Raw genomic sequence first — 24,111 nt, 5'->3', positions numbered from 1 at the left:
CGGTGTGCTGCCTGGTGTGGCATCTCACTACACATTCACTTTTTGCTATCTACATCAACGAAAAATAGCAAATTGGCCAAGCAGCAATGTATGTCTGCTGCCATTTTTCTTCCAAATACTAGAAATTGGGGAAAGCGAAAAGCTTTTTGCTCAAACTATTACCCTACACAAAAATATTCACCTGGAAAATATTAAGGATACAAACGAAAGCCTAATATTATGCTCTTCGGCTTAACTCCCCAAACATGGAAGCACTTGTGCTGGAGGCTCCAAACTTTACAACAGGAAAAACAAAATTAAATGGATAGTCTACTGATTTTATAGGCGACTACTAAAAGCAGCGTCCTTGAGTGCAACGTGAAACAATCTTGGTGTCACAGAGCTACCGAAAACAACACCACAACATGATCGTTCTCCTAGACAACGATCTGAGATATGGGCTACGCAATCTTGTTTTCAAGCAAATCGGCAACAGCTTCAATCCAAAATTCTTCCGCGCATAATACCATTGAAGCAAGGTTCAGGCACTAGGACAATTGCGGTAACAAAATTACACTGCAGGCTTTGTTCATCGTTATTTTCTGTTGTCATTCAGCAGCTGGACATTCCTACAGTTTCAATTAGAGAACTCAAAATGATAATTAAACAGATGATAAATATTGAAGAGCATAGCAATGAAACAAAACTGCTCCTATGTGCCATTCAATATGCAGCTTCTTTGTTTCTAATTCATTCATTGCTGGTTTTGCAACCAAAATTAAGATTCAGCAAGACATCTAAAAAGCATGGACTTCCTGAAGTCCAAAATTGAGATTCAGCAAGGTAATACTTTGACGTGCATTCTCGGAACTTTGTCAGCAAAAGATCAAAACGCAAATCACACCTCCTTTGTTGATGTACTACCGAGATTGAACACATGCCACCACAAACTTCCAGTTGCGAGCAACTGCATACATAAAAATACACACACAACATTTACAAGAGATCTTCATGACAAATACAAGTTTAACCTTCCAACTGGATATTTTTCTGCCTTGTTAAATATTAATTGGTCAGTGTCTTAACATTCTAGAGTGTGTTACGCATAATCCTTAAAACTACTTAAAACGTAAATCCTACACGGTTACACCCTAAACTCTGTCTGAATATCAGAGCTCTCGTACATCAATCATGACACTGTTCACCTTTAGCCACACAACACAAAGCAACTGGGGCTGGAAACTAGAGTGTGTTACACCAGTTATTTAGTTTTTGTGGGGCTTGTTCTATGCTCAAACAATATTGAATTTACTGCTCAACCCATTCACATAATTTTTTAACACCCACACAAACCATATGATAAAGGTTACGTTTCTAGTTTAAGGATACTAATTCTAGTACCGCGTATATGAAGTAAACATTGGGTATGATTAGAGAATTAAATTCAACGGTTGAATCAGCAGAACACCACTCTTATACAAGGTACACTATCAATTGATCTGGTAAAACTATATATAGTAACCCACTGATTCCTCAGCAAAAGAGAGTCCTGTGTACTGCTCAATCATACACAAACTGTTTTTTTTCCTTTCTAAACCTTGTTAATAATATCCTAATCGGTCTTAATATCCATCTATACTTTATTAGATTTAGAATTTATTCATGGAATGACAGCCAAAAGTTACACTGTATCAAAATTGGATGATCATTGTAACATTAGGATTTAAGAAAGAAGAAATTTTACCAAAAGTTACACAGTATCAAAACACTTTTTTTAGTGTCAACTGATAACGAACTTATATAACATCCGTAATGTACTAATATGGCCCAACAATCCAGCCTGTCCATTTCAGGATCCCGTCTATGATCACCTTTGCCAAAAAACAGCAATATTTAAACCATTCTTTTTTTTTTTAAACAATATTCAAACCAGTTAGTCATCTAATTACTGTTCAACCTATATACGAAGTTACGAACACAGTTTATCTAATGATAATTGAAATGGCTAATACTCTTTCATCATTGTTCTAAATCCAACAGATCCACATTTATAATTTCCTGATTGTATCACATTCATCCAAATTAATAATTAATACATTGACAAGAAAACATACCTTAGACATGTGACCCCATTCCTTTCCTCATTCCACCAAAGAAAAGAGAAGGGCAACGGGGAAGGATAGGGAGACACTACATTGGCCTCCACTTTTTGTACACCACTCCGGCGGAAATGTCAAACTGAATCAACTCAAAATTGTAACATACTAGTGTAAATGTGTTGAAATTGGATTCACAGGGATGAAAAAGAATCTGAAGGGGAAGTGTAGGGCTGGTTAAGTGTAATCCAGCCTCTGTAAACATGCATAAGTAAATACCGGTTCAAATTAAAGGGAGGAATGACAAAAATATTTAAGAAAGGAAAGAAAGATCATAGAAACCATGAAAACAAAAAGCCACAATGTTTCGTGAGAATGTAATACACGCAAGAACAGTGGTTTCTCGCTGCTTCTGGATTTCAAACGGATTCAAACCCATTAGTATTTGAAATAAATTAACAATCCATTAGGGAGGTAAAGAGAAACATTCCTCCAGAAATGACCAATCAATACCATCAACGACTACTAATTAACAGAGCCAGAGGCTCCATCCCCTAAAAATATATGCAAAATAGGACAAGATTTAGGGCAAGGATAACTAATGATAAAACAGAGCCAGATGCTAGGGCAATGACAATCATCTTACAGTAAAAAATAACAAGCTGGGACAGTGGACAAGCTATATTCAGGACATGCATCTCTCAGAATCCAACCTGCAACAACGTACAAGAAGAGAAATTCAAGTAAAGCAACCACCACAATCCAATGAAATACATGAAAAGATACGACCAACTTGAAGCAGATGTTTGCAGATCCATCAAGTTTCTCAACAGAAAGAAATAGTCACGAAATTATATCATTGGGACCGCATTACCTACAAATGAAGAGGTCCCGAGACTGTAATAGCTCCTGAAACAGAAACATACCTACATATGCAGAGGTCGGGCTGTAAAAGCTCCTGAAACAGAAAACAAACCAGAAAACCTCTTCGTTTTCTAGTAGCAAAACAAATCCGAGCAACTGTAAATCCCAAAAGCCTAAGCTGTTAGGAGATCAGCCCCTCAACAACATGACAACAGAACACAATACTCCCTATCATGTGTAGGCACAGTCCCACTCTAGTTAACAAAATAGGGCCTATCCAAGAACAAGGTTACAAGGGTCACCAGAGTACAAACACCAACCAGATGATAAATAGGGGGTTACCTACGATTGGTAATGGCATACCCAGAAGAGGGTAGGGGGGACAAGGTTATGCGCTGGGTGGTACAGCACACTACATTATCATGCCAAATAACAGTTGATTACAAAATCCAAATTATGTTAGAACTCAGAATATCACGTTAAGTCATAGTTGATCCCAAAAGCTGATTTTGGTAGAACTCAGGATAAATCTCAAGTAATTGTAGCTGTCATAGGATATGAAAGAAAATAGCCTACCTTAATAAATCCTGTTTCCGTGCCTCAAATTCAATGATAAAGGGACATAAAAAGGTATTAAAAAAAAAAGAATGAACACATGTGTGGGCTTGTTATGGTAAAGCATCAAAACAATCCAGAAAGATTTATTTGGTTAAGAGTGAATTAAATTTTTTAATGAGCCTATTTCTTTGTTAGGTCAAAACAGGTCGTCTTAGGAAAGAGTAAAAAATTTACCTACTATAACAAATACTACTAAGATCTTCCAGGCATTCACTTCATTTATGTGGAGACCTGTATTGACCAAAAAAATAATCAGGAGTCCATAGTAAATTTTAAGGCATACCCTGGTGCCTGAACTGAGCAACGAGGCAAATGATCTCTTTCAGTCAGATAAGTCCTTAATGCCCGAAATAAGAATGTACCTGTTAACAAGATTCCACTTGATTTCCCAAGAAAAGCAATAATAGTGATGAATCCACTAACAATTCTTAGTGTAATCAAATGCAATTTAACTTTAAAAGAACAGTAAATCAATAATCCACCATCACTGTCAAATATAGCATACTCATTAGTGCACATATATAGAATAACAGCCAAAAACAGTATATTGGAAGGAAAGTCATTATCAGTTAGCACTGGCACCCAGATTCGAGTTAGCACTTAAATTTATTTGCCATGGAAAAGAAGTCAGCAATGCTAGAGAAAAGAAAAATAACAGAGGCAAATTATGCTCAAAAGAAAACTGTTATTTGTCATGACAAGAGAATTTATCTGCATTACATAAACAGTTGAGATTTGTTTTTGTTTTCCTATTTTAAACTTCTTCAGACGAGTATACAAAAAAATGGCCATAATTACATGTGCTTGTTTGCCAGAGCCATAACTTATATTGGCAGGTTTCCCTCTGACAATAGCACCATCAATCTTGTCTAAAAGGTCAAGTAATCCAAGGAAATATACAGTATACCGTCGTCCTCACAGAAGCATATTCAAATCTGAGAGGTCGTCCATAGGAATGTCAAGCCCTTCTGCATCATGGTCTTGCAAACCGTCATCATCAAAGTTAAACCAAGTACTCAGATCTTGGTTGCCACCAAGTTCATTGGCTACTCCTAGTTCTATCGAGTCTAATTCATTCAGATGCAAGTTTGCAAAATCCATTTGTTTCTTGGTCTCTGTAGGACCCTGAGGAATGTCATTATAACATGCAGGCTCAACCTCTCGTTTACTGTTATTATTGTTGCCAACAAGTTCAACAAATCCAGCTGAAGGGGCATTATTAATCAACCCATTTCCTGAAGTTGATAGCTGAACGGTCTTCTGTTTGGGCTTTGTTTTGGTTTTACGGTCACCCTTATTGTTACCCAATGATTGACGGCCAGCTTTGGTGACAGAATTCCTGGCTGATGTATCTTTGTCCCTTTCTCTCTCACTTCTTTTTCCCTTTGCTTGGGCCAACACAGTACCAAGATTTGATGCAGCTTTCAAGGAGGGGCTGCCAACATCATCAAGCAGAACTTCCTTCTTTTTTCCTCTGTACAATATTGGTCCAGTTTTAGTAACCTGCTCAGAGGGATGGGTAAGACTTCCAGAAATACCATAACCCCTGCCATACTTATTATGATGATCATCCGTCCAATTGGAAGAACCTGTAAAAAGAAAAGAGTGAAGGCATTTACAAAAAACAGGTCACCTGAGATTTAGTTTCCGCAAGAAAGATATCTATAAATAAAGGGTGCTGTTATTGGCACTCCAAAATAGTGCACTCCTCCCCATACAGATTTCCTTTGTACATTTATAAATTTGGAGGGCCTTTTTGGAGTGCTGACAACAGCTCCCATAAGTAAATCAGAGGCGTTTGGACAAAAGTCCAAATCATGGGAGAGAAATAAAATTGTGTATTGGATTTGTCTGATATATATGGCCTCTAACTATACAACTGCTTTCAATATCTTGCAAAACATGCAAACTGTGGCACATAAATTTCTAAACATATACAAACCCAAAAAATAAAAGAAAATAAATAAATTAAAAAAAAAAATATGCTAAAACAACAAATACTCCTCAAAAGCAAAGCGTTTAAATACTTAAAAGTACTAACCTGAAACCCCAGTTTCTTGTTGAGAGTTTTGATTTTCAAGTGGTGAACTTAAGCCATTGCATTTCATGGTTTCTTCGTTGCCACCGGGAAGCGATGCAGCGAAAATGACATCTCGAATTACAGGCTCATTAAAACAACTTTTTCCGGTTTCTTTATATTTTTGGCATCTAGCAAGAGTCCTCTTCATAAAAGCAATGGCAACTTGCTTTGAAACCTTAGCAATCCGATATTTTGAAGCAATACTTCCTCGAGTGGCCTAAGAAACAAGAAATGAGACCTTTTTATGGTCTAAAGTAATACTTCATAATTCACATGCTACAGCTATAATTCAGCAGAATGTGGGTACATGCTACAGTTAAAGAACATCATTATTTGTGCACTTTAATCAAGATGTAAGTAATTGATGCTTGGTACACACAAGTTTGAATCCCATCCCAATAAGCAAATTGAAAAAAAAGTACCAGAAGCTTTCTGTAAGCCAACTCAACAAGCTTGTCCATAGCAACCTGCTCCCGGCGCCTGCAATTTAGCCACATGATTAAAACTTCTACAGAATCAATGAATCAGTTCTTGTGTTGATTTTCGTACAATAAAATATATTATACTACAAATTTCTAGAAAACATCTAAAGTATTAAATATCACACCGTCTTTCGATGTCCATGCCTTCTTCAATTGCTGCAACAAATTTGTTTAACTGTATCTTCTTCCCATCAACCTACAAAGTCAGAAGAATCAGAATAAAATTTCTGTTAGTAAACCATGAGATAACATAGGAAAAATGAAGCCATAACTCGGAATGGACCAATTGCAAGACAAAAATGGGCAATCATATGAATGAGGAGAAAGTTTGGTTTAAAAATGTGAAAACGCGGTTGTGTTCATAAGAGGTGATATCTAAGAGCCATAACCTGTTGGTGAAGTAGCTTCTGTAGTCCAAGAATATCTGTATCAATTGCTTCATCCTCTCCATCTGCTAGATCAGGCTGAGACAAGGCAAACAGTAAGTAGCTAAATTATTGTAGGAAAGGGATTGAAAAAGGCAACAGAATTCGAAGTATTTCCCCAATCCTAATTCAGCACTGGATGACATGCAAATTTCCGGCAGAAAAAGGACTGACCCTGATAAACCCAGTAATGTGAAAAGACACTTTACGGTCATGGAGCTGAAAACGTATACATCATCACTTGCATAGGGTAAGCCCTTACCACTGTTTCTTGATACAGGCCAACACTATGTAGCTCCAACAAGAGTCTGTCCTCCAGAGGCATCTGCTCATACGGGCAATCAGAGGAAGAAATTCTTGGAGAGTTTGTACCCACATGTAGTAACCCATCTGCACCATTTTCGGAAAACACAGGGAACATCCCACTCTCTGAATGCAATACTCCAAAATCTACTTTTGAATAATCATTACTGTATAATTGATTACAGATTCCTGTGGCATTCATGAAGCCACTATCCCCATTGTAAGGGTAACTGTCAATGGAACATTGATTGAGAGTGTGCAAACCCAAATCTGTATTATTTGCAAACTGGATCCCGATCCTGTTCCTTGGCTCAACATTAATAGAGGCACATGTAGCACTAGGAGAATTGTCCCCATTATATTGTAAAGACATAGTTCTCCAGTGAATGTCTTTTTCAAATTCTTCTATGTCATCTTCCATGATTAGAGCCGATAATACTCTTTGGTACAGTGGAGGCACTTTCTTCTTTCCTTCTGAGTCTAATTGTCCACAAGATACATCTCCTTTTTGAATTTGGTCTTGCATGTTGCACTCATATGGTCCAGAAATAAGAGTCTTGGACACAAAGTTCTCTTCATGCACAATATCACCCTGGGAAACAACATAACTTCATAATTAACATCACAGTTTGTATCCTACTCAGCAGGATATTTGTCCTCCTCTGAAACAAGTAATAATAAAGTAGAAACTAAGCGAAGCTGGATAGAATAATTTAACATCATACACAGAATAACCCCGTTCATAATGTCTTCTTTTTCATTCTTGCCCTTTATTGGTGTGTGTCCTTCGCAAGAAAATCATCAATTTCAAAATTAAACCACTTGCACAACCACCCTTTTTGTAACATTAACTTAAAAGGACAGTGTTTGCAGAGTTTGCACAAGCATAGAAGGAAAATGCGTTGCTGAACATTTGAAAATCCTAATGAATGCCTAAAAACTGAAGCTTAAATAGATGTCTGAGGTGGCACACTTTAGGATGAGATACAAAATACAAGTCTCAGGCCTGGTTTGGTACTGAGGTGATTCTGAAAAAAGCTTGGTATCAAAAAAAGCTGGGAGCTGTTTTTGTGTTTGGTAAACATTCAGCTTCAGCTTTTTTTCACAGTTTTGGATGAAAAAAAAGCCAAAAACAAGAAGCTGCAAAACCTAGCTTTGAAAAACCGGCTTTTTTTCACTTCTATTTTATATAAAAGTTTACCAAACACTATAATACTGTTTTTTTTTTTTTTTTCAAAAGCACTTTTACAAAAAAGTTTACCAATCACATAAAATATGACACTGGATGGAAAATAACCAAGATTTAATATAAAGAAAGATGGCAGAGATAGAAATCAGATATCAAAAGCCTATGTCAATGAAAGTATATGCTAGACATTACCGAAACATTATTGGCATTGCCTAACATCAGAGACATGCATTCATCATTCTCCTCCACAGATATGAGCTGAATTGAGCAAACATAAAAATAGGGAAAGTATTAGTCAGGGACCAAAGCAACCTAATAAAAGAAATTTTCTTGAGAGAGATGTAGTGATAAATTCTAGCTTCTACCTGCTCCTTGAAGTAGGATACCACCTCTAAACTGACAGGACCGAAAATTGGTTCCATTTTCTTCCAAAATGAACTAGAACAGGCCAAATCTGCAAAAACAACTAAGCAATACCATTATGAAAATGTATAGGAAAAAAACATAGTTATAATGCACATTTAAATGTATAATAAATGTACACACATAATTATAGATTAGTCTCAGAAACATACCGTTGGCATTACAGGCAAAATTTGCAGCTTTCAGAAGTTCTTCATGGTCATCATCTGGCTCACCTGAAACATCATAAGCAATCGCATATCATTGCAGCCCTTAAGTTTCAAAGAGCCAAAGCACTATGTGCGGTACATATATTATAATTTATTTTTGTGTTGGAAAAAATCCAAAGAAAATAGTATAGCTCTCTAAAGAAGTTCGAAATCATATAATGATAAAGATGATTCTTCTCATTCATGGAGTGTACGGACATGCAATCCAAATGAAAGGTAAAACTTCGACAGATGGCACAATATACAGAAGGAAGCTGCTATTGGCACTAAAAAAAGATCATCCTGCACTCCTCCCTGGTGATATAAATAAGGGATGGAGGAGTGCAGAATGACTTTTTAGTGCCTACTAAAAATTCCCTATACAGAAATGTAATTAGCCAAGTATCCAAACCCTAATAATGTTTGATCCCTGAGAAAATTAAAAGAATCATTTATCTATTAATAACCCTTTTGGTACTAGTACAACAAGAAATAGTAAACAGGCCTAGTCAAAATATACCAATAAATAAAATGCTGGTACTCTACCTGCACAATCAGGGGAACCGTTGGTAGATATATGGCCCGGAAAAGCAAATGCCTTCCTATCTGACAATTTCTTCAGAGGAGGACGCCCTGACTTACTGAAATAAGAAAAAAATACAAAGCTTAAACATAATACTGTCGAGGTTTGCTTTAACAGGAAAATGCTAAACTGAGAAAATATAGATCATATGATTCTGAAAGAAAATATTAATGAATAAATAAATTAGTTATCACCTTCCATTCTTATCGGAACCAGGTCTCATACTTTTGAATGGCTTTGCTGAGGCTGGAGTCTCCAATTTTTCCCTTGTAGTTACAGTTGTAGCCCTACAAACTAATGATCCCCTTCCACTCCTTCCCTGTCTCCGAACACCAACTCCAGTTTCCTCTTTATTCAGCAATTTATTCTTCTTTGTAGGCATTATTGAAGAACCAGTATTCTGAACATCATTCACAGCTTTCTCATCTACTTCACTGCAACCTGGTCCTTTCTCTTTCAATCTACTTTCACGATTTTCACCAGCACCAGATTCTTCACTTTCAGATAATCTGGCAGGAGATGAAACTATTTCCTGTTTAATTTTAATTTGCTTGGCGCCAATCGCAACACTCTTCTGAAGCAGCCCATTGGTCCCAAAAGAATTTAATCTACCACCCACATCAGAAGGGGAACAGCTTTCTGAGGGCATCTGCACTTCATCATGGTTTGACACAGGCGACACTAGATTTGATCTTCTGGTTCGAGACATTTTCTGTGGTCTCTGACCAACCCATTGAGCCATGGGGGAAGAGGTTGATCCTGTGGGCATAGGACGTTTGCGATTGGTAGCCCCACTCACTGAATGATTTTTTGGTACACTTGGAGGTTGTTCCCATCCCTCAGGCATTCCAGATGTGCGAGGAAGACTAGGAGATGAGGTGCATGCAGTTACAGGGCCATTTCTTGGTGCCCTTGAAGCCTTTCCTTTTGTCACTGAATCAGGATTGAGTGTTTGACTATCATCGCGAACGTTTAATCTGAACAGAGTGGTCACCAGATCAGACATAAAAATATTTAGTAATAACCAGTTAAAGAAACCTTCAATGCAGCAACAAGAAACTCTTTCACAAGCATAGTATGAGCACATACTTATTGTTTCCCTTTAGTACAAGTCGCTCCTTAGTCAACCCAGACGTTAAATCCCTTGAAAGCGAGACCTTGTCCAACTCATTCTTGGGCATAATACGACCATTTGCATTGGAAGGCAAGGAATTCGAATCTAACTTATTAATGCCATTACCACCAGTAAATGACCCTGATCTGCAAGAGTGGAGAAATTTCTCGTTTTATTTAATAGCTAATAGCAAACAAGCCTAATAAGGAAGCAAAACCAGTACAAGGATTACTGCATGAAACAAGACAATTTCAAAAGAAAACCACAACTATACGACCCTGAATACTGAATGATCAAACCTCTACTTCCCTAAGAAGAGAATAAAATGTTTCAAAAACAATTCATACACTATAGGTTTGTTAGAATAACAAACACAACACATTATTTCACTCAACCCTTGGGACTTTACACGTTGAAGGAAATGTCCAGAATATAACAAAATTAAAAAAATGGCAATTCAAGTGGTGGCTACTTTTTTTCTATTCGATTTTACACTTTACATGTAAAAAAAGGGATTTTAAAGAACAACAAGAACATCTAATAAGTTGTGTAGCATCAAATCATTCAAATATGATACAACTACAGCATGTCATCACAACACCCAACTATGCTGCCAGTATATATGATAAATATACCTCTAATACAAACATTGTGAGTATATAATTTCTTGGTTCTCTAAAGTGGTGGTGGATGTTTGTTAACATATAAAGTCACCTGAAACTTTGGGCATCACAGGCTTGGGGACAAGGCTCCTCATTAGGTTTATGATGCAAGGTTCGCTTTAGCTCTGCATCACCATCCATGGACCTGCTAAATACTGTGCCTACAGAACGCTTCCTTTTCATTTTCTTATCCCATACTTCCCCTCCAGCAGGTAGTCTGCGAATCTTTTCCTCAATGAGATCAGAGCCTTCACCTCTAAGCATATCCCTATCTTTTCCCATGACCACAGGCTGCCTTGTCAGCACATTATTTCTGCTTTCAGCCTAAAAAGATAAAGTTAACCCAAATGTACATGTTATGAAAACAAGATTCAAAATTAAGTAACAAATGTAAATAGCCATGATACCCTAAGAATCTCAAACAAGTTAGAGATTTGCGGGAAGGATAAAGACTTTCAAGCTGAAACCTGAAAAATTTATAGTCAATGTATTCAGACTTCCAGCACAGGATAATGTTAAACCTGAAAGGGTGGTACTACTTTCTATCAGAAACAATTAGTACTATTTCAACACCAGTTAAATTTTTTTTACATTCTTCATTTCTAGTGACCTTTTGTTGTTTCAAATTCCCATGCCTATGTTATGGGTTCAAGCCTTTTCTTTAATTTGATTTTCTCTTCCCAGGCTGTATCTTCCTTTATTTTCTGTAAACCTTACATTTCTTAATAATTTAAGAAAGTGAAAACTGGAAGACTAATTCCACTAATGTATGTTTGCCACTGTTTATAGCATTAGATGTTAATATATAGCAATTAACTTCAAACCCCAAGGTAAACTCTCAGAATACATACCCTTATTTCTGTGACCGATGAGCGAACTCGCCTATTCATCACAACCGACTTATTCCTGTCCTCCAGCCTTTGATTCATAGGATCTGAAGAGTTTCTCGAAGCTCCCACCTTCAGCAAGTTTGATCCACCTGATCTTTCATTTGTTATAAACTCACTCCTTTGTTGCTTCTTTAAGTTTAAAGCTTCACAATACCTGTTCAATTTGTCTATGGATTCATCCAACCTTTTCGCTCTAACCCTGACCAAAAATTGTCTTAACATCAGCAGAGAGAATACTTCTTGAGACATCCCAAGGCTTACCCACTTTCAACAAGGTCGATACTACATAACCTTGAATTAGAGGTGCAACGTTCAACTATATTTATTAGAGAGATAAAGATTAACTTTTTAACTTCATAAAAAGGACATCAACACTAGAGAGGATCTCGAGCCACAAATAAACAGATTCAAGGATAAATGGAAAATTCAAAGTTATTTAAATTACCTGGCCTGGTTTGAGGCCTCTAGCACACCGGCTTTGAACCATTTTAGGTCCTCTGTAGCCACAGGAGTGTGGGGCTTCAAATTAGCTGCTCCACATGGATTGTCTTCTGCACTGCCCCCAAAAGGTATTCCCAGAACCCTCCTTAGCTCACCTAAGGGAGTAAACTTCTGATCCCCCATTGTAATAGGATCTAACAGTAAACATTGAGGTAGTGGAGGTAAATTTCCTGCCGAAGTACCATTGCCCCTTGGAGTACTAGCACCAGAACTAAGCATCCGACTCTCACCACCCTCACGGAAGCTTCCAGACCTATCGAAACTGGAACCAGGGTAATTTCCCCTCAGCCGATTTGGATGGCCCCCAGCAAAGGCCAAGTCCTCTGGACTGGCTGAACTCATCTCAAATCTCGCACCTCCCGCCATTACTCAGGCCCAAGGGAACAGGCTCATATCAACAAATACTTTCTTCCTATAAAACTAGTTCTCAAGAAACAATTTCAAATGCAGTGATCTACAAGTACTGGACAAATCATATCCATAAATAAATGGCCATTCTGAATTTATCTGACCACATCTACAATACCCATTCAGCTTAAATTAGTACAAAACCAAATACAAACTCTGTTCTTTACATGTACACAGAAAAAAATCTACACATTAAAGTCAAAGATAACAAGAATCATTGTCAGAAATAATACAGTGCCGTGTACAAGTCACCAATTGACATTCTTCCACCCCACAATGGCACACCAACCGGTTCCGATGTTAAACTTAGTGTAAGTTCACTTTCCAAAAACAGAATTGAGTTCAGATAATTCAAAACAGAGTTGACCAAAAAGCTACCTTTACCAAGTGTCCCATACAACTGGAAAAGATACTCAAGATTCCAAATTATACACCCACTAATTTCCCTAAATTCTTCTAACCAACCAACAAAAGCAACTCAGCAACTACAATTATTCATAAATTGCTCTTTTTTTTTTTTTTTTTTTACAATTAAATCAACCATTTACCGCTCTGTAAAGCACATAAACAGCTTAACTTCAAAATAATTCGGGAAACTGGACATATACCAAATTAAAAAAGATACCCAATATTACAATGCAAACCCTGGAATTAAGCTACTAAAAATTAGGGTTTTCGGAAATTGCACCAAATTGACCCTGAATTTCCCTCGCAAATACAAAATTCGGGGAAAGAGAAGCTAGACGCAAAACGAAACGCAAGAGAGACGTACCAGCATTGAGCGATCGAGGATGAAGAGATCGAATTGTAGGGTGACAAAGTACCCGTGAATTCTAGGGATTTTGGGGGTGGGGGGTGGTTTGGGCGTTGAAGGCTTGGTGCTGTAGTCGTGGAGGTTCTCTGATAGAAAGAGGAATGGCTGTGGGTCCCACTCCAATTTAGCAGCTGACTTTTTGACTGCCGAGTCCAGCAGCCAGCAAGGGAGAGAGAGGGGATCGAGGGGATTAAATTTAAGAAAAACTAACTAAAAGGTTTTGAAAATATTAAGTTTTAATAAAAAGTTGTAGTTCTATTAGATTATGGATGTCATTGTGTATATCGTAATGCATTTAGGGATATCTTAGAATATTTTTTTGTAGTTAATAATCCTATTAGAACAAGGATTTAACCTTTCTTATTACTATAAATAAAGACACAATGAGATGATATAACAAACACCTCATAATTACATTTCCTTTTTGCCGAGGGTTCTCTCCCTCTCTATTCCTAAATACAGTTTAGTCAATTAGGCCCACAACACATTATCAGTGCAGTATTGCCAGAAGCTAAGGAAATGAAAGATCGTGGATGAGGCTTTCTTCTACAACATCAAAGGCTTTCAATTATTTTCTGCCAATTAGGTTTTTTTAACATAAATTAAGATATTTGAAACGACCTTGAAGTATAAAAACATTCCCGATGATGTATGAACCCTCTATATCTATATTTTCCTTTCAATTATATATATTGCATATGTGTTCATATATTTTGTCTATAAATATATTGGATAAATTACATTTTACCTCCTTAGGTTTAAGGTCGATTTTAATTCCTTACAGCATCTTTAAAACATTTCAATTTCATACATTTACTTATCATTTTATTTCAATTTCATACATCCGTTAAAAAATTTGTTAAGTTAACCATTAAGTGATGACGTGGCGAATAAGGGGTCCCTATTTGTGCTGACGTGACCGCCAGATTTGTGCCACGTGGCTAAACACTTAATAAAATATTTAAATAATTAATTTTAAAAAAAGTTAAAAAAACAATAAAACCCAAAACTAGATAGTCTTCCCCACCCCTTTCTCCCCACCCGAGCCCACCCCCAAATCACATTCCTCTCTCTAATCCTTAAACCCAAAAACCATTTCATCTTCCCAAATTCAAAGACACCCTATTCTCCCCACCCGAGCCCACCCCCAAATCCCCCCTCATGACATTCTCTCGCGTGCTGCCCACTACTCGACGTCATCGGCCGCAGTAGCCACTGCACCTCCCACACCTACTACGACGTTGGTGAGTGGAAAAATCACAAATAATTTCACCAGAAAGGGCACCGTCTGCAAGGTCTGTCAAGTGATCTGAGCCATCGTTAATGTTAGGCTCAACGAGTGGTTGCCGCCGATCGTCACTGCTCTTGAGGTCCTGGATAACTTGAATGTGGGATTAGAGATTAGAGAGAGAGGTCCTGGATAATGGTTTCTGGGTTTAGGGATTAGAAAGAAAGGGAGTGTGATTTGGGGGTGGGGAAGGTTTAGGGATTAGAGAGAAAGAGAGAGAGTGTGATTTGGGGGTGGGGAAGATGAACTTGTTTTGGGCTTTTTTTTTTAATTTTTTAATTTTAATTTTTTATACACTTTTCTTTAATTAATTAATTTAATATTAAAAATATTTTATTAAGTGTTTAGCCACATGGCACAAATGTGGCAGCCACATCAACACAAATAGGGACCCCTTATTTGCCACATCATCACTTAATGATTAACTTAACAGATTTTTTAACAGATGTATGAAATTGAAATAAAATGATGAGTAAATATATGAAATTGAAATGTTTTAAAGATATTGTAAGGAATTGAAATCAACCCCAAATCTGAGGGGGTAAAATGTAATTTACCCAAATATATCTGTTCATGGATTACGAATTATGCTATGTGGAATTTTTGAGTCAAAACATCGAAATTAATTTAGAAGCAACTAGGGTTTTTAACCCTACAATTTAAAAAAAAATAAAAAAATTAGGATTTAACGTGGCTCTACACCGCGTTGCCGAGCTAACATGGTTGGCCTGCAGCCACTCCATCATCAGGACGACATCGTTTCAACGCCATGGACCACCATGTAGTAGCCTCATGGGCTTACTACTTTGGCACAAACAACCAAGCATTGGCCTGGGTTGAGTTTTCCACGGGCCTAAAGCCTCGAGCCCACCAACAGGCCTGCAGCCTTGCTGGGCCGTCCTTTGCAGCTTGGCCCAACCTAGCAGCAAGTCTTTGTGCTTGCTGGGCTTTGTCCTAGCCCCAACTCGCATGCAACCTACTTGCTTGCTGGGTTACCGTGCCTCGGCTCGCGATCCAAAGTCAACCTTTTGGCTGGGCTTCGTGTGCACACCTCAGGCCAGCCACGGTTGGGCTCGTGACCCTCTACGTTATTTTGGCCTAAAAACCAGCAGCTTGGGCTACTAGGTTCTTTCCTATATACGACCCGTGGCCTGCAGCCATGATACCCAAGGCCCACTAAGCTTTTTAGGGCCTTGCCTTGCACACGACAACCCAGCCCCCCAAGCTTGAGCGATAGTTTTTCGAATCCATTGCTATTTTTGACATTATCTATCATTTTAACTCAAATGTTACTATTATTTTTGCTTCTACAATGAAACCTGAATGGTTATGATACATTGAATTAATTAAAGTAACCAGCAGTCCATTAATCTGATAATTAATCCAAAATTATTGACCTGAAATTCACTTTTTGGCAATTAACGATTCAATAAATTATTTCGTTTTTTTAACCGTTGACTATCTTTCGTAGTCTCGATGCACTCACGCTTGGGTTCCTGAAGCAATCCACAAATCCACAAATTCACTACACTTTATTCTATATTGTATTTTGTGTTCTTGCATGTACCCATATATATATGAATTGAACGTTCATAATTAAATCATCTTGTAGTTTCGAATTTAATGTCTTTGAAACCTGAAGTTTTCATTCAAAACTTACCACATGAAACTCATAGCTTTCATGCTTAAATTAAACCAATATAGAACCTGTATGTCCTACGATATATGTCTATGGCTTTCCATACGACTAACCATGTTTTGTTGTACCCTCCGTTTTAGGGACATGTCGAACTTGAACAAGCTCGATTACATCGTTCTGGAAGTCTCTGGAAGAAACTACCTAAAGTGGGTTCAAGACGTGAAACTTCATCTTACTGTAAAGAGTCTTAGAGCTACAATCAAGGAACTTATCGATGATGAACCTGTCGATAAAGCTCAGAAAGCCACTACTATGATCTTCATATAAAGACACATCCATGATGCACTGCAGATCGAGTACCTTGCTGATCCACGTACCCTCTAGCTCGCTCTAGCCGATCGCTTCAATCAATAGAAAAACATCTACGCTTCCAAGGCTTTAAGTCTGTGAATGAATACAACTCTGAAGTTTGTAAAATCTGATCACTGCTTAAGTCTTGTAAAGATGACTTAACTGAACAATATATCTTGTAGAATACCTATTCGACCTTCAATGCCACCAATATTGTCCTACAACAACAATATAGGGCACATAAGTTCACCAAATTTTTGGATTTGATATCTGTTTTACTTCTTGCTGAAAAACAGAACCAGCTTTTAATGAAGAATCATCAAGCTTGACCCACTAGTTCGAACGTTCTGCCTGAAGCGTATACGACTAATTCTAGCAGCCACAACCGATGGAAACCCCATCGTGGCTATGGAAATGGGCAGAAAGCCTCACCATGGGCCTAAGGTCAACAAAACAGAGGCCCACCCAAGAGAGGTAATTTGACCCAAAAGTGCCAAGTCATTGCCCCTAAGGCCCTAAACTTCAAGAATAAGGGAAAAGCTACCGTTCAATCGGCTTCCACTGAACTAGACATGTGTTATCACTGTGGATCAAATGATCATTGGTCACACATAGGTCGAGCTACCCCCGAGGCTATTGCCAAGTACCATTTTTGTCGTGAAACTAACTGTGTGCATGTAGAACATCTCGAAGATACTACTACAACTTTGGAGGTTTCAGATTTTTAGGAGGCACATGGAAGAATAAAGTTTTATATTTCTAAGACATATTAGGGAATTTTACACCCCTAGTGGGTTAATGGCCGAACCCCTCCCCTAAATTTTAGGTCTAAGGTTTAATTTTTGGGCAATTTTTCTAAGTATTTGGAATAATTTTTTGGTTTTGGTTTGTTTTGAATTATGGATAATTATTTTATGGATATTATTTCTCGAATTGATTAATTGAATGAATGGAATTATATTTATGCATGTGACCGATTTAATTAATATATTTATAGGCATGACTAGTGGGGAAGTTAGTTGTCTTGCTAATAGTGCCACCACGCACACTATATTGCGTGAGAAACACTATTTTACTAACTTCTTACCTAAAAATGCACCTCTGACAACCCTCTCAGGCCCATCCAACTTGATAGAAGAATACGAAAATGCCCGTATTATGTTGTCCAATGGTACTGAATTAACCATTAAAGAGTCACTCTATTCTCCACATTCCGGCATAATGTTATTGAGTTTTAGAGATATTCGAGATAATCAATATCATGTTGAAACCACTTAAGAGAATGGTTATGAATTCCTTTGTATCACTTCTTACGAATATGGCTAGAAGCGTATTCACGAGAAGCTGTAACTTCTCTCGAGTGGGTTGTATATAACAACCATTCGATCCGTGGAGACCCATCACATGGTCGGCCCAATGACTGGGTTCCAGAGCACTTTCCTACTTTGACATGATCGAATGGGACACCCTGGACAAGATATGATGCTCCGTATCCTCAAAGTATTACATGGGCATCACTTAAAATCTTATCCCGACCATCTGCTTTGCAAAATATGTGCTTTAGGGAAGTTGAACATTCAACCCTCACTTACAAAGATAATTCACGACCCTCCTAAGTTTCTTCAGAGGATTCAAGGGGATATTTGTGGACCTATCCAACCAATATGTGAAACATTTAGATACTTCATGGTGTTGGTTGATGCATCGACATGATGGTCACATGTCTGCTTATTATCCACATGCAATGTTGCATTTGCGAAACTTCCAAGACAAATTATTAAGCTTAACGCTCACCACTCTGATTATCTAATCAAATCGATTCGACTAGATAATGCTGGAAAGTTGACGTCACAAACTTTTGACGATTATTGCATGTCATTTGGGATTGAAGTGCAACATCTTGTACCCCATGTTCACACCCAAAATGGCTTGGCAGAAACTTTCATAAAGCGCATTCAAACGATAATTCGAACTTTGGTTATGCAAACCAACTTGCTGGTCACTACCTAGGGCCATGCAATATTGCACACAACAATGTTGGTCTGCCTAAGGCCCACTGCTACCCAACCTCATTCACCGTTATAATTGGTTATTGGATACGAGCCTGACATATCGCATTTACGTGTGTTTGGGTGCGCAGTCTTTGTGTCAATAGCGCCGCCACTACGTACCAAAATGGATCCTCGGAGAAAAATAGGAATTTATGTCGGTTATGATTCGCATCCATTATTTGCTACTCAAAACCCTTGACATAAGATCTCTTTACCGCACGTTTTACGGATTGTCACTTTGATGGGATAGTTTTCTCGTCGTTATGGGGAGATAAGATCACTAACGTTCCTGTAGAACATCGCGAATTGTCGTGGATTACTTCCACTATATCTCATTTAGATCCCCACACCGCTCAATTTGAAACTGAAGTGCGACGTATTCTAGATCTTCATAGCATAGTTCAAACCATGCCGGATACTTTTACTGATCTAGCAAAAGTGAAGAGATCATATATACCCATTGTAAATGCACCTGCAAGGATGAAAGTACGTAACGTACGCCGTATCACCGTCTTGGAAGGCCGGACCGTCCCCGAGGGTAGGGCGGCCACACCCCTCACGCAGCTCGGTACACTGGCGACTAACAAATCGCCTTTTCCTACCCTGAAGCGTGGCAGACCCCCTGGTTCAAAGGATTCACAACCCCGAAAAAGAAAAACGGCACAAGCTAGTAACCCTAGTCTAAATCCGACCGTTGCTTACTCATCTGTTCCAACGCATAAGGTTATTTTAGATTATGGTGATGTCTTAGATAAGACATACTGGCATTCCGAGAATCGTGAAATTTTGGTCCATTACACAGTATTGGATGAGGTATGGAATCAGAATGAGATGATTGTCGATGATGCATTAGCGTATACAATTGCTTCCGACATCATGCTTAACGATGACATTAAACCACGTTCCATTGATGAATGTTAACGTAGAACGAATTGGTCAAACTGGAAAAAAGTAATCTAGGTTGAACTCGATTCACTTGCGAAACGTAAGGTGTTTGAGCCTGTAGCTCATACTCCACCACATGTGAAGCCCATAGGCTATAAGTGAGTTTTGGTAAGGAAGCGTAATGAAAAGAATGAAATAGTGCGATATAAAGCACACCTTGTAGCACAAGGCTTCTCTCAACGTCCTGAGATTGATTACGAGGAAACGTATTCCCCCGTAATGAACGTCATAACATTCCGTTACCTTATCAGTTTGGTAGTTTCTGAAAAACTGAATATGCAGCTTATGGACATGGAAACTGCGAATCTCTATGGGGATCTAGATACAGAAATCTACATAAAAGTTCCATAATGAGTTCCATTGACTGGTTCAAATAGTTATAGACCACGGAACACTCTCTCACTTCTAGCTCGTGGGCCTTTTATTTAGGTTTGTTTTCTTCTAGTTTTTGTCATTTTTCATTAAAATTCATGCCTTTTTCATTAAATAAAATTACAATGTGGTTTTTGGTTAAATGAAAGTTAGCCTAAGCCCTTTTCATTAACACATCCTTAAATTTATGGCTCGTTTACGAAACCGGAATCAAAATATGAGGAATTGGATTGAGGGGGAATTAAATTGAGGAGAAATTGGAATGAGGAGGAATCAGAATCCGATTTCTGTTGAAGTTGTTTACTTAAATGTTTTGGAATCGGAATATAAATAGTACTGAATTCATATAAGTTTATTAATTTACCTGAATCAGAATGAAAACCAGTGTGATTACTATAATACCCTTATTCCAAAATATTAAATTTGTAGACAAATTTATTGTATTACTAATAATATTCATATACAAATTTATTGTTTTTACAATATTAAAATATTAAACATCCCTCTGCAAATCTTATCTAGAATTATTAGAACCATGATTCCTATCTTTCTCTTGGGCTATGGCGGCTAATTGCTGAAACATAACACCCACTCAATCTTCCTCATCCTTTCCTGATTCCTATGGGAGTAGTCACTAGTGCTTCACTAGAGCCATGAAATTATACTTTCATACCTCAGGTTTGTGGTCTATTACAATTCCTTACAACATATTTAAAACATTTCACTTTCATACCTTAACTACTATTTTATTTCAAAATAATATTTCCGTTAGATTTTCCATCCAATGGTCTGTTAAATGTTGATGTGGCTGCCACATTTGTGCTAATGTGGCTACCATATGGCAATAAAATTAATTTTTTTTATACATTAACAATATTATAAAATTAACCCTAAAACAAAAATTTTTTAAAAAAAAAAAAAAAAAACCAGAAAAACCAGGACCCAGATCCCCTTCCCCGCAACCCTACATCCCACCCCCTTACCCATTTCTTCCTTCCCGTCTGTCCATATCCACCCCTTTACCCATCTTTTCCTTCCCGTCGGTCCGTCCCCACCCCTTACCCATCTCTCCCACTCTTCTTCTTCCTGCACACCAACCCCAATACACTCACTGACACCCTTTTTTTCAATTCCCTCATTCCCTCTCCCTCTCTAGGGTTTGAGTTTCGAATTCCACCCCGCTCTCGCCTCTTCCCCCGCCACCATCCGTCTCTCGCCTCCACGCGTCTCCTTCTCCCAAAACCCATATCCCCCTCCACCTCTCCCACCTCAAAGTCCTCACCTTTAATCACTTCTCTGCTTTTTTTTTTCACTAGTTTTCTTAGAAACCCCTGCAACCCAAATACCTACAACACAATACCTGCAAAACCAGAACCTAAATACCTGCAACCGTCGCCTAGGGGGGAAGGCAAATGGGTAATCGGGGGAAGGGGGGAATGGACGAGTTTGGTTTCTTCTTCTTCTAAGGGAAGAGATTTTGTTAATAGGAGTTGCAGAGAGGTGAATAGGAAGGAATGGGATCTGGGTTTTGTAAATAGGGAAGAAGTTCAATGTTGACGAGGTAGCAAGGAGGAAGAATGGCAGCAAAGTCGTTGATTTCGGGGCTTCGTGGGGCTTTAATGTGTTGTTGAACTCGGGGATTGCTGAAGCTTGAGGCTTCGTGGTGGTTGCCGTGTGTTGTCAAAGGTGAAGGCAGAGAAGATCCGGGGGTTGATGGATAGGGTTGGTGACGGGAGAAGTGGTGGGTGATGATGGGGGATGGGAGAAGGAGGGTGCTAGGGTGGAGAAGACGAAGTGGGTTGGGGAGGTGAACAAAGAAGAGTGGATCGGAGAAGACATGGGATTTAGGGTTTGGGTTGGGGGTTGCGGGGAAAGGGAAAAGGAATGGGGTTTAGGTTTTTTTTTTTTTTTTTTTTTTAAAATATTTAGAAGATTTAGGTTTATTAAAAAAAATTAATTTTTTTTTGCCACGTGGCATATATGTGGCAGTCACGTCAGCACTTAATAGATCAATGGATGAAAAATGTAACAGAGGTATTATTTTGAAATAAAATAGTACTTAAGGTATGAAAGTGAAATGTTTTGAAGATGTTGTAAGGAATTGAAATAGGCCCCAAACTTGAGGTATGAAAATGTAATTTACCCTTCTCTTTTTTTCCTCGAGTAGACCCGTGACATAAAAAAATGTCCTTATTCAAACCCAATTGAATAAAACATTCCTCCTCTTCCTACAATTCTTCATATCTTTTCTCCCCTACCCTCACCTTCATGTTCCTCACCCGCCCTACCCCATAGCCACCACCTCTTCTCCCTGCAAAGTATTTCATAATTTTATGGGTTTTTTGAGTGGTTGCTTCCACGGATTTGTGGGTTTGGGTTTGGGCTTGAGTTGCTTATTTTCAAAATTTGGGTGATTGGTTGTTAAATTTGGTTTGGGAATACATGGATAGGGTTTTTGAGCTAATGGGGTTAGGAAGTGAAGCACGGTCGCACGGGGAAGTGGAAGGTGAGGCGCAGAAGCATAAAGGCAGAGTGCGCAGTAAGCAGTGGGTTTGTTGTTTGCAAACTTGAAATTTTAAAAATATAAAGAGGGCATAATAGTAGAAAAAATGCATTCCTGTTCCCTCACTCTTCCGGAACTCAAATACAACATCCATCTAAGGAGTCTAATTCCTCCATTTTGGGGAGTCAGATTCCTTAATTTGTGTGGGGCTCACCACTCTTTTGATTCCTCCAGAGTCAATAAACGCTTGAATACTCCATGATTAGAATTCAATTCCTTATTTTAATTCCAATTACGGGTATGTAAACATGCCCTTAGGGCCCTTTTATCTGGGTTTTGGGTTTTTTATTGTTTGCAAATTTTTCCCTTATTTTGCAATTAATTTCTTTTAACAACAAAGTTTAGGGGATGAGGAGGCTACCCCATTCCAGAGCTACGCATACTACAAACCTCTTTGTGGACTTACAGAGAAAGTTTAGTCTTTTTTATTATAATTGTTGATTTTCAAATTGTCCATCAAGAGGAATTGCCGGCAGAGAAATTCAAACTTAAGCGTTGATTTAGCAAAAAGATTATTTTTCAATTATTTTCTTGCATAGGCAAAAGCCATGATTTCTTAGCCTTGATTTAGCAAAAAGATTATTTTTCAATTATTTTCTTGCATAGGCAAAAGCCATGATTTCTTACTTTCTTTATTATTTGTATCATTGTAAGACAATATTTGTACCCTTTTAAGGTTATTGATGTGACACAAAGATATAATTGAAAAAAATGATGAATTTAAAAAAATGGAATTGGAATCGACTTGGGAGTTTCAACCAAGTGGGATTTTTGCATTTGATTTGGTTGTAAACAAGTTAGAAGGTACGTTAGGAAAATGTAGCTCTAACCAAAAAGTTATACCCAATTTGCATAAAGAGAAAAGTTAGTTTAAGAAAAGTTTTTCTTTATCATTTACCTCTCCATTTAAGCATACATGCTTCTTGTCATATAAGACGGATAATTTTCATATATTCATTGTCAACACATAGAATGTGTTTTAATCATACTTTTTTTTTTATTATTAGTACTAATAAATGACATGTTAGAAAGTGTATAAGCAATATTTTGAAAATGAAGACCAATTAGAGTCGATGGACCACCAATAATGGTCCAAAACCCTATACCATGTCAACCAAAAGAGGATAAAAAAACTAGTTTAGTCTTGTTAGAGGATACTATATTTAGCTCAACCGATGTTACTTGTGCTTAAACTAAATAGTTGGTATTCACAACATCAAGTGTGACAGCCCGTTCCGGATTTTCGAACCGTATGGGTGAAATGACGATTTTGCCCCTATTAT

General features: G+C 37.9%; 1 protein-coding gene and 1 long non-coding RNA gene across 2 annotated transcripts; both read right to left on the bottom strand.

The window, feature by feature from the left end:
- Nucleotides 1-158: 158 nt before the first annotated feature.
- Nucleotides 159-4,505, bottom strand: LOC125471880. Its single transcript, XR_007253994.1, has 2 exons — nucleotides 2,950-4,505; nucleotides 159-2,788 (listed from the first exon to the last, which is right to left on the bottom strand). It is a non-coding gene; the product is annotated as an uncharacterized LOC125471880 (long non-coding RNA).
- A 124-nt stretch (nucleotides 4,506-4,629) lies between these two features.
- LOC103947021 lies at nucleotides 4,630-12,763 on the bottom strand. Its single transcript, XM_048572671.1, has 17 exons — nucleotides 12,342-12,763; nucleotides 11,858-12,095; nucleotides 11,059-11,330; nucleotides 10,928-10,954; nucleotides 10,320-10,490; nucleotides 9,425-10,207; nucleotides 9,194-9,288; nucleotides 8,612-8,674; nucleotides 8,402-8,490; nucleotides 8,229-8,294; nucleotides 6,807-7,439; nucleotides 6,509-6,583; nucleotides 6,245-6,315; nucleotides 6,060-6,117; nucleotides 5,599-5,854; nucleotides 4,727-5,146; nucleotides 4,630-4,682 (listed from the first exon to the last, which is right to left on the bottom strand). The coding sequence occupies exons 1-17, from the start codon at nucleotides 12,761-12,763 to the stop codon at nucleotides 4,630-4,632; spliced, it is 3,792 nt and encodes a 1,263-aa protein (XP_048428628.1).
- Nucleotides 12,764-24,111: the final 11,348 nt, after the last annotated feature.

The sequence above is a fragment of a genome, unplaced genomic scaffold (assembly GCF_019419815.1).
Source record: "Pyrus x bretschneideri cultivar Hongxiangsu unplaced genomic scaffold, Pyrus_bretschneideri_v1 Contig62, whole genome shotgun sequence".
In the NCBI taxonomy this organism is placed as follows: Eukaryota; Viridiplantae; Streptophyta; class Magnoliopsida; order Rosales; family Rosaceae; genus Pyrus; species Pyrus x bretschneideri.
Note: the sequence above shows the minus strand (reverse complement) of the source record. Positions and strands in the feature narration are given on the sequence as shown.

Excerpts from the sequence above, each read along its gene's own strand:
- LOC103947021 (XM_048572671.1), bottom strand. The coding sequence starts at position 12,763 with ATGGCGGGAGGTGCGAGATTTGAGATGAGTTCAGCCAGTCCAGAGGAC. Across the intron at positions 11,331-11,857 it reads CATCGGTCACAGAAATAAGG|GCTGAAAGCAGAAATAATGT; the intron begins GTATGTATTCTG and ends TTATCTTTTTAG. Across the intron at positions 9,289-9,424 it reads GGTTCCGATAAGAATGGAAG|TAAGTCAGGGCGTCCTCCTC; the intron begins GTGATAACTAAT and ends TTCTTATTTCAG.